General features: G+C 43.8%; 2 protein-coding genes across 12 annotated transcripts in view; one reads left to right on the top strand and one right to left on the bottom strand.

Moving 5' to 3' along the window:
* MED12L (mediator complex subunit 12L) overlaps window positions 1-10,857 on the top strand; it is a 153,515-nt gene that overhangs the window by 89,862 nt on the left and 52,796 nt on the right. The gene's annotated exons all lie outside the window — the stretch shown is intronic.
* Window positions 6,684-10,850, bottom strand: P2RY13 (purinergic receptor P2Y13). Of its 3 annotated transcripts, none has more exons than XM_063337482.1 (3): window positions 8,336-10,850; window positions 7,137-7,809; window positions 6,773-7,017 (listed from the first exon to the last, which is right to left on the bottom strand). In XM_063337482.1, exons 2-3 carry the CDS (start codon window positions 7,794-7,796, stop codon window positions 6,919-6,921), a joined length of 759 nt encoding a protein of 252 aa, XP_063193552.1. In that variant the 5' UTR covers window positions 7,797-7,809; window positions 8,336-10,850; the 3' UTR covers window positions 6,773-6,918. The 3 variants fall into 3 exon arrangements, with proteins under 3 accessions (XP_063193551.1, XP_063193552.1, XP_063193553.1); XM_063337483.1 differs by having other exon boundaries at window positions 6,773-7,014; XM_063337481.1 differs by having other exon boundaries at window positions 6,684-7,809.

The raw sequence follows: 10,857 nt of genomic DNA, 5'->3' as shown, positions 1-10,857 counted from the left end.
CCTGTGTGGTAGCTGGGAGGCTCTGGAGCTATGAGAATATCTGAGTGGGCCTCCTACTTTAAGCTCCTTGGCTGACTTTCAGCACGGTCTGGTTTACCTGAGGACAAGGTGCTGTGCAAATTCTGTGCTGATTTTGGGGTTGGCCTCATCTCCTTCCTTTTGAGAATTTGAGGGATTTCATTTAAATCTCTTTTCTTTGTTTCTTTGCCCTTTTGGGGATTTCTCAGACCTCTTCCCCAATACCAGATGTTTGCTGCTGGACTCAGACCTCTTTATACTCAGCTTTGCATCTTAATTTAGCACCACTTTTTCACCACTGTGGTATCCTCTCCAGTTATCACTGGTAAAACAACCATTGTCCAAAGGGTCTATTCTTTGGCTTTGTTGCAACATAGACCTGTCAGTACTTGTGTCAGAGCTGTGTGAATTTAAGCTCTGACTAGGTGACAACTGCTTGGTCTTTTGCCGTGGGTGTTACCAGTGGTAATTTTTCTGTCTGTATCTTGTGGGGCCTGATTGTGCGAAGGACTCTGTACTAGGTGTAGCTGAGTGCTGTCATGGTCTGTGGCTGCTCTTCTGCACATGGATTATCTTCACCACGTCTCAGGCCAATTTCCCATTTGATGTCATTGGGTTTCCCCTTCTGATACTGCATCCTCTCAGGGAGCCACCTGGAGATCAGGCCAGCTTGTAGGTGACTTGCTGCTGGCAGGCACATGGGCCCTGGAGATGAGTGACAGAACAGGGCTCACAGTCCTTGTGCTGTCAAGCTGTGTACTGTCTCTGGATCTCCCTTCACGAGGGAGAGTTGTGTGAAGGTGGGTTATCATGCTGGCTTCTTGAAAATTGACTGGGATTAGACTCTTCAAAATTCCTCTCTCTCAGAAACCTGGCTCTCAAGAGCTTTTTCTGAATGCTCATCCAGATGCCACAGGGACACCTGCTTGTTGCAGGCCACGTAGGTAGTCCTTTAGGTTTCCTTAAGAGAAGCCCTCCGTTTCGTGTTTCTGGGGAACATTGCAAAAGCTGCAGGAGACATCAGCCTCTCTACACCTTCAAGGTATCTCATAATAGATGGTCCTTCTCTGGGATGTTTGGACAACCAGTGTCACAGGTCCTGAGAGGAGCGGTGCCACAGCTTGGGCACCGAACAAAGCATTCACGCTGTGTTGGTCTTGTTTCCAGTGTTGCAGTGCACAGGCTGCCTGGCAGCTGTCCGTCAGCCAGGGGGGCGATAACCTCCCATCTCTGTTTTGAGGAACAGCAGACCCCTGGGACCAGCGACTTGGGAACCTGGAAGTCTGAGTGCTGCAGCTGAGGGCTGGAAGCAGATTTGCAGATAAATCATAAACAGCAGTTTTAACCCTAATTTTGAAAGCTGCACGCTTGCCTTGTGTTTTGCATGAGACCATGCACTCCCAAGCCGGGTCCTGTACTGCTTCCCTTGGTGCTGGGCACAGTTCTGACCCTGGGGTGCTGCTGGCAGATGTGTCTGCTCCTCCGGTCTCAGTCCCGCGGGCTTCAGTGAAGACACGGCACGGTAGTGCGTTATGTTCTCATTTGTGCTGCTGTTTCTTCAGGCATTTCCAATGCTGGGGTCTAAGAAACAGTGCTGCAGGACATGTCCTGGGGAAGAATGGAAAAAATTAGAAGTGAAACGGAAATGTTTAAAAAATATAATTTAATTTCTTATAGAAACCCAAGCCTTTAGTAATTGGTACTCTGTGAATGGAATTTGTGTGTTAACAGTGGTGAAATAATAAATAGATTCATAAAATCTACATGTGAATGGGGTTGGTTTGTTTGTTGCATGTGGTGCAATGGCACATTAACTTCTCTTTAAAATCTCTGTATTTTGGTATATCGGTAAAACTCCATGGATTAGAAACCACTGTCATAGCATCCCCTAGTAGGCTTTTAATTCAGACATGTTGTTTGGCTGTTCTCAGGCTGGAGCAAGTCAGGACTAGCTGCCACATGACAAGGAAATGCTATGGAGCTTGTCGTAAAAACAGCGCGAAAGAAATGTGAAGCTCTGATGTAAAGAAAAGCTGAGAGCTAACCTGTAACTTTACTATTGTTTGTAAATTTAAAGGTTGGATGTCCCTTTTTGTATTCTGGTGATTAGAGAGCAATTCTCAGACTTCATAAGAGCCTGAACAACGTTATTACAACAATTATTGTGTTGCTTCATTCTAAAACTCCTTTGCTGTCGTATTTAGCAATACGAACTACAGGGTTATTTTTAAAGCAGATTAGCCACCTGGATAATATATGAGACTGGCTTTTTCTTTGTTTTAAACATAGAAAAGTGGTAGGATGATCAGAGCTTGCAACGCTGGGATGATTCGCCCAGCGTTATACCTTCAGCTGTGCAAGATGGAGGTGCTGCTGTTGTCAGTGGAAGTGTCTTGGAAGAGTCTGACGCTTCCCCTTTCCTTAGGTGGTTTACTTTGACCACTGCTTTGATGGCTGTCACTAAAAGAGAAAGAGGGAGGAAAGGAGCCAATCGAGAACTGACTTTTAAATGGCTCACTTATTTTTTTATTTTTTTTTTTCTATCCTCAAGTTCTTCACATTGTGTTGATAGGTAACCTGAAGTTGCACACCTGGCTGATCCTGCCCATAGACTTGGGTTATTCTAGTGCCTTTGGTTTTCACATGCTGCTGGCTCTGGCTGTTTGTGTGTTGTTGCATGGGTAATATCTTGGTTGCTCGACTTGGCTTCCCAACTCTTACTCATTATGCAAATTGTTGCTTTGCATTTCTAATTAATTAAAGTACTGCTGTATGTTATGAAAGTTTTCTCAGTACTCGGAGTTGTAGGAGCCTTGATGGAGGGATGTGTATGGCTGTGACGGAGAGCTGGGACATGTATGAAGTATAAAATTTGTCTTTAGGTATTCAGGAATTAACCTGCTGTCCCTTGGAGGAGAGGCAGTCTGCCACTGGAAGGCTAGATGATGTGTGTATTAGGCAAAGGTATAATATATTTACTTTTTTGGAAACGCGAGTAAAACCAAGTATACAAAGAAATAAATGTAAGCCTTTGTGTACCCAAATAAGATTGATTTCTATAAACCTCAACTGCCTAGTGCCCTATAGCTCCCCTTTTGGGACCCAAACAACCTCTAAAAGTGTTTAGAATAAGTGTCAGTAGTTTTCGTGTGAATCCTGGACCACAGGAGCCTGGAATAAAGTTTATTTGTCTGAACAAGTTTAAGGCCTGGTGCCAGTTTTCCAGTTTCTAGGTTGTCTGTTGCTTCTAGTCTGGAGCGTAGACAAGCTGAGCAAATGAACATTTGCATGCAGAAAGGAAAAGCTCTGCTGCTGCCTCATGGTGGTGATGGGCTGGAGTAAGTACGCATAAGGTGGAAACCTTATGCGTGTTTGCTCTGTCTTGTTCAACTTCTGAATCTAGGAAAAGCAAAGGTTTCTCTCAGCAGCTTCTAAGACATGAGTGTTAGTTTTACCTTCAACTTTTCAAGTTAAGTTGGGAGAAAAATCAGGTCTGGAAAAATGCTGACTGTTGTATTGAATACACTGGTAAACTTTACTGAATTACGTAAATTCCTTGACTGCAGTAAAGAAATCTGGAGAGCCCAGAAAGAGCAGCTTCCTATGGCACCTAGTCTTATGGGATTGTCTCTGAGGGAAGTCTGTTCTCAAAACATGTCTCCATTTTGGTCAAAATATTGCTTTGGTCATTTTTTTCAGCCTTAAAAAGCAGAGACCTAAACTTTGAGGCAGTTTAACTGTTAACGATTCTTACTTCCATCTGGAGGCAGGGATCTAAAAACTTGCAGAAAAAAAGAGCAAAATCCCGAATGTTAGTATTTTGGGGACTTTTTTTCTGTAAGTGGACCGACCAGATGTCCTATCCTTGCAGTCACCTTGCATTTCTCTGCCACAGAGTTTGGTAACTCTGGCTCCCTTTTACCTACCTAAGAAGCAGCAGCTGAAAAACAGATGATTAAGACTCCTCTGAAACCTTTGGCACACCCCTTATTTAAGGAGCAACTCAGCCCATTTTGTGGTTACACCCACCCTTACATGCAGGCTCTTAGTTCTTAACTGCATGTACTGCCAGTATGTGTTTGTGCACAGCGTTAAGCGTTGTATTACAGGCAGTAGAAATGAGAAAATTAAAAAAAAAAACCAAACCAGAACTGACTTCCACAGTGGAATAAGTTTTCTGCTCTTCAGTGTTTTCGAAGTTTATCACTGCTGTATTGCTTATTTTATGTTACTGTCTTTCTCTGTAATAACCACAAAAATGGGCCAGAGTTCCACGTTTAAATCCAGAGCTGGATGTAAGTCTGTGGTGAGAGTCCTGGGGACCCCTGTATTAGCTGTGCGGTGTGAGTCATTCGGAAGAGGGAGGACTGAGCTGCACAGTTCCGTGCTGAATTCTTCCCTAATACACCCAAAGCTCAGGAACACTGGTTTCCGTGGGCACCTGCCTGGTGGAAGATCACGGCTGATTTACGAAACCATCTTCTGATGTTTAGCTCTGGTCAGTGTGTTAACTGCTGTGCGATGTCAGCCGGCTTAGAGAAACTTTTTCAGGCTCCTCATGCATTTCTTTAAGCAGTTGCTAAAGCAGTGACTATTTTAGCAGCTAAGATTTTAATATATTTGCTTTTACTAAAGTAGCTAAATTAATCCTGTAAAACACTGGGGGGAGGAGGGGGTCAGAGAGAGAGAGAGGAATTAATTCTTGAACAGCATTTAATCCTGAGAGGAAGATGCTGTTTGAAAAAACGTTGATTTACAGGGAAGTTCAGAACCAGCTGGAAGCTGACTGGGGATTAGTTCAGTTTCCAGTTGTAAAAGGGTGTTAGAGTTATGGAAAGTATGTAACATGCTTATTGGAGAAGATACAGCGAGTGGAAGTTGCTAAATAAGACGTATACATCTACCTGTGTGGCAGAGGCTGGGGAATCCCAAAGGCAGATGTAATTAATGCACAGTAATCTAAAAACAGCTTTGAAAAAATCAGGCCGTATGGAGCGACCTGCGTGATTGTTTTAGGCTGCTGTAAGTATTTAATTTCTAAAAATAGCAATCGAGTGGTGATCAAAGCACCTGGCATGTGTAAGAAGGCATAAAGTTAGCAGGAGAGCTTGAGAAGTGAAGTTTGTTAATAAGGGACGTGACTGTTTTCTCAGCGAGGTGCTGCAGACTCCAGCGTCACGGAGATGAGTGTCTGGGCAGGGGCCAGGAGGGGTGATGGGAGTGATGTTGGGCAGGAGGGGTGATGGAAGAGAGCAAGTTGCAGTGCTTTCCCTGAAGCCCCTTCTGCAGTGCCACATCACCTGAGCAGCGTGTGATGCAGAGGTGGTCTCCAGGGTGGCGGGTATGTCAGGGGATGAGTAGCAGTAGGAACAGGTGGTTTGAGAAGTGAGAAAGCATTGCTGAGGGCTACGGCAAGCTCAACAGGGTTTTTTTAGCATATTTTGTAGATTTGGTACTTCTTTCACATCTTAAAATAGTGAAATAAATTCCAGGCTTTTGGATTAAAAAGCGGTTTCTCTCACAAATGCATTTGGACTTCCCCTGTGGGATAGCTAAAGGAGAGCTCTGACTGGTGTGGTGAGATGGGTGGAGAGGGATCTTCTGGATGGGGAGGATGAGGCAGCGGTGCTGGCTGCCTTTTCTTTGCCTGTTGTTGGGAATGGGGAAGGTGAATGTGCCACCAAGGGGGACACTTCTGGGTGTTCCCCTCTGGCAAGTGGTAGGGTAGGGGTGACTGGTGCGTGGCTCTGGGCTGCCCTTTGCAGGTGAAGCAGTCCTGGGTCTTCTGCTGGCCTGGGCGAGGAGCGTGCTCTGAGGGCACTGGGGTGTTGCTGACTGCGTCCTCCACTGAAGTCCCTGCTGGGAGTGGAGAGGAAGGATGGTGAAACAGTGTAGGCGGTAGGAAAGTAATTACATGTGTGAGAGAGATGGGTAGGGAGGGAACAGGTCCTTCTTCCCTCTGTGAGGTATGGTTCCTCCTCTTCCCTGCCCTGACACATGCCAGCCAAGCTGACACCTAGTGTAAGAATTACTGACATACAAAGTCAACAGCTCTGGGTTTTAATCCCAAATAAAGATAAATTGTCCTTAGAAGCAGCCATACTCAATAAGCTGCTTAAGTGTTAACAAGTAAGGTTTTTTTGTTTAAAGGGGATACAATTATTCTGTAGATTGTTTTAAGTTATATGAAGGTCTTTTAATTCATAGGCTATGGTTTTCTGTCTTCTGTGAGGTGGACGTGATTTAGTCACCAAATCAGAAAAACTGCAGTTCTCATTTGCTTTGCAGAGCCAGCACAGCAGTGCAAGACTACAGACTGATCGCTGTTAGTTTTATGCATCACTGATGCTATTTTTCTGTTCAGACCGATGTGGTTATGGCTGTGAAGTCGCATGAGTGACTCTGAGGTAACAGGGATCTCTGCGGTGCGAGCGCGGCAGCACTATGGCTGGGCAGGCCCTGCCAAGGCACGGCTGGGCTCCTCCAGCTTTGATTAGTGATGGCAGTGTCAGTGAGAGGGCACAGCTCAGGGGGAAGATCGGTGTTAGGTCAGGACCGGCGGTTTGACTGACAGCTTTTTGCCTGTTAAGGCTAAGCAGCAAGCATAAATAAGGAAATCCGTTGTGCCGTTTTTATTAAGTATTAGTATTACAGTGCAACCATCCTTTCATTTTCTACAGCAGTAATAAAAACAAATTAAAGTTCTCTGTGAATATGCAGGTACTGTAGAGTGTGAAGCTGCAGAGTCAAGACTGAGTAGCTGACGTTCGTGTGTCCAGTTCGGTTTTTGGGTTTGTATGAACTGTTTTCCGAAATGTCTTTACTCTCCTGCATAACACCTTTTCTACAAATGGTTTGCACAAGAACATGTATATCAGGGGGTCCATGCAGATGTTTGTGCTAGCCAGCCACAGAGTGCTTTCTTTCGCGACAAAGAGCTGGTTCTGCAGATGGCAGTCCATTCGGCTGGTTGTTTGACTCAGAGTATAGGGAACCCTGCTAAAATGAAAGGGGGCAAAGCATAAGAAAAACACAGTAAAAATGATGAATACTTTCCCCTTGACCCTTTTTTCACTTTTGTTGTCTTTCTTCTGTGTTTTTAGATAAGACTCATATACCTTTTTGGCGATAATTGTATAAAATAGGAACATGAGGATGAGAACAGTCCAGAAAATGAACTGACAGATATAATTGACGGCTTCGTGCCATTTGAGTCCAAAGTAATTCTTCAACGAGGCACACTTCTTCACGGATTGGGGTGTTGCTTTCTTGTTCGATAAGATCATGTTAGGCAGAGAGAGAACAAAGAAGAAGAGCCAGACCAGACCCGCAAGGATTTTTGCCGAGGTCAGGTTTTGTACCCAGAACTTCCCAAAAGGTCTCACAATCTTGAGAAATCTGTCAAAAGCAATGAGGCCAAGTAGCACTATGCTAATATACATTGTGTCATAAAATACTACGGCTGAGAAGCGACAGACGAAGGCTTTGAGCTGCCATGGTCCCAGGCCAGAGTCCGTCAGGATTTTCAGAGGAAGCATCAGGGTCATTATAAAGTCAGAAACTAAGATATTTTTCAGGTAGACAATGAAAGTTGATGTGCTTGGTATATGGAAGAAAGCCCAGAAAGCCAGGCTGTTCAGTACGAGTCCCAGAAGGAAGACGAGTGTATACAGTACTGGGAAGACCAGGTGGGTGACTGTGGTGTCCCGATGGCATGGTGCGGAGGAGGGTGCTCCACTGGAGTTACTGACTATGCTCTTGTTTGCAAGGTCTCCCATTGTTTGGAATAGACTTGGGTGAAAAGGAGAGAGAAAACACAAAGCATAACATTCTGTATTAGAAATTACACGTTCCTTGTAGTGGCTGGCAAGTTTATGCAAACACAAAACCTGAATGTGCATTAAATAGACCGACCGATTTCTCTTCTAGTTCATAGAAAATCTAAATCTAACTTTGAGTTGTTTACAAAGAAATGACTAATTAAAAGTTAAAATAGTACATATTCATTATGGAGGCCTAAGATAATAGCAAGGTATAACAGCAGATTGCCGAGAGCACCATTTGTCTTTAAATGGAAATGTACTTTAACACAGAATAGAAATTTTACAGTTGTGGCCCAAAAGCAAGGTGCTTCTGGGGAAGTGACTTCTGGTATTTCTTACCAGAAATCTTACACGCCATTTTTCCTTTCTCAGCACAAATTGAAATAACATTTTCAAAATGAGATGCACGTGGCTGGTTATCAGCCTCTTCCATCTCACAGCCAGATGCCCGAGCGCCCCATCACACCACGTGAACGCTCCGATCATGCAAGTACCTGAGCAAACCTGGCAGCAGCTGTTTCAGAGAGGGGTCTTTGGCTATCTCCACTTCATCCGCTGTTCCTCTGCTGGCAGAAGCCTTGAGCAAAGTATTAAGAATGGGGAAATGTGTAGAAAGGCGAGACTTTTTCTGTTGGCGTGGTGTGTTGTTTCCTTCCTCGTTTTCATGTGTCGCCCGAGTTAGTTAATCACGTTTGCTGTTGCTTTTCTCTCTTCCTTTTGCTCTCTGTCAGAAAGTACACCACCTTCTGCTACACTAATAAAGAAAAAAATGACCATATCCATCAAGACAGGCACGTTTTCTGGCTTTCTGTTTGTGTGAGGCAGACCTGATGGCACCTACACTGTGCCGTTATGATTAGGCTCCTTTAGAGACATAGGATGAACAAACACAGAGTATTTCCTGACAGTTTTCCAGGATAATCCTCAAACGTAGCTCTGAGTTCTTGTTTGTGTGTGAATTCCCCTGTTCTGGACAGCACTAGTCATCGTCAAATGAGTGACCAGAAAGTCTGCTCAGAGCCACCCTTACAATGGGTTACTCGGCTACAAAATCACGTGCACTGACTTATTCAGAAACTGTACCCGCCCTCTATAGCCTGTTAATATTGATCCATGAACCTGAGCTTGACTTGTGATTTCTAGAATGGGATTTCTGCTTTATTTTGGCATCACTGTAGCCAGGTGATACAGCATGCTGGTTACAGTCACTTTCTGGTTCTGGCAGAAGCTGCTGCCCTTGCATGGTATGCCTTGTATTTATTATGTGTTTATTATGTATAATTTTGGAATCTAGTGCATTTCTCTGTAAACAGAACTTTTTGTATAAGTTTAGCTGAGTCATGTGATTTGTCTTGTATTTTCCTGTCCACTGATATTACTTTGGGTTCTGGCTCCTTGCTTGCTGCCATGTGGGAAATGGCTCACGTTCAAGCCATCCCTTTGTGGGCAGACATGGATCGCTTTTTGAGTTTCTCAGGCTGCAGCTGTATTACAAGAAGTTCGGGCATGAGTTATCTACTTTGGTTAATATAGGTGTGCATGATGTTGGTGTTAAATGGCTGGCAGAGGGCAAAGGTCCTTAAGGATGAAGGTCACTCTGGCCATTGTCATCAGCGTGACATGTCCCTAGCTGCCTAACCCAACTTCTCTTCATTCATCAAGAACTATACAAAGCTGAGACACTCTGTTGCAATACCCCAGGACTGATGTCCAAGGCAGTGTCTTCCACATGCTCTTACATACTGACCTCTTGACACTGTTCCCAACTGTAAGAAGCAGGTACGAAGTGCCTCCATGTATCCTCTCAGTGACTGCTGCGTGGTAGCAGTACAGTACAGCAGTGATAGCTGTAAGGTCTGTTGTCTGAACGGCTCATCTGATCAGGAAAAGCAGCTGCCAGATAATTGCCACTCTCTCTCTCCATGAGTGGGTGCAAAAAAATGTGGGAAATGGGTGTTGGGTGGAAGTGGGGCATCTTGCGCTTCCTTCTGGGCATCAGCTGGAGCTGATGAGTCCTAGGCCCCAGCTGGTTGTGGAGACCGCGCTCTGGGGTGACTGGCAGCACTCGTTCCAGGGAAATAATGGTGACCTATTTTCTGTGGTGTAACAACCCAGCCACTGATTGTAATCGGTGTTGGTGCATATACCAGCATGAGCAGTGCACGAAATGTTTTGTAAAATATTTAATTCATCTAGGCAGGTTATAAGAGATGCATAAACTCTACAGCTGAGTGCTAAAGTGAACCGTCTTTGAACTTTTTAGGAAATTGGATATCAGTGGTGAAATGCCTGAGAAGGGTAGATAGGTAGTGGCTTTTGTCAGGACTGAGCTCTTGCATAACGGTGAAACATATTTCTGAATTGGAGCTGCTTCCCAGTGATGATAAATTAACCATAATTTATTACAGTAGCCTAGGATTTTTTTCATGTGTGGTTGTTACAATACCCGAAAAAGTTATGTGCCTGAAAATACTTTCCTGGGTTTTTTCACCTTTTCCAAATGAAAAAAGGGAAATGGTTAAATTTTTTATACAATGCAAAAAAGCTGCCCTTAATCACTAAAGATTTTACCATGAGTCTTTCCCCAAGATCTAAGTACTCTGTAAATTGAGTCTGTGTATATTTTCTAATATAATATAATGTTGTCTATAAAAGTGTACATTTTTGTTTATTTTTCATATAGTAAGGTGAAGTATTTGAAGATTAATTCACATCAAGATAAGCCTGGTTAGGAAATAATTTCCTCTGACATACAACTATTAATTACTGGTCAACAGATTAAGAATTGCAAGCATATAATGAGATAAGCAAAATGTTATTCTGTTACCAAAAATCTGCACAGATAAATAGCTTATCTACATATGTCCTGTATTTGTGTTGTCTGCCAGTTGCGTACAAGGTGACAACTCCCTGTATTTAAAAAATGATGCTTACTGTGGATTTTAATTGCATCTCTCAGATCTTGTGTTATCATGAACTTTATTCTGGCCCGAGTTAAGTTATTTCTGCAAAATCT

Source organism: Chroicocephalus ridibundus, chromosome 6, assembly GCF_963924245.1.
Source record: "Chroicocephalus ridibundus chromosome 6, bChrRid1.1, whole genome shotgun sequence".
Taxonomy (NCBI): domain Eukaryota; kingdom Metazoa; phylum Chordata; class Aves; order Charadriiformes; family Laridae; genus Chroicocephalus; species Chroicocephalus ridibundus.
The sequence above is the reverse complement of the archived record's forward strand: the minus strand, read 5'-3'. Positions and strand labels throughout refer to the sequence as shown.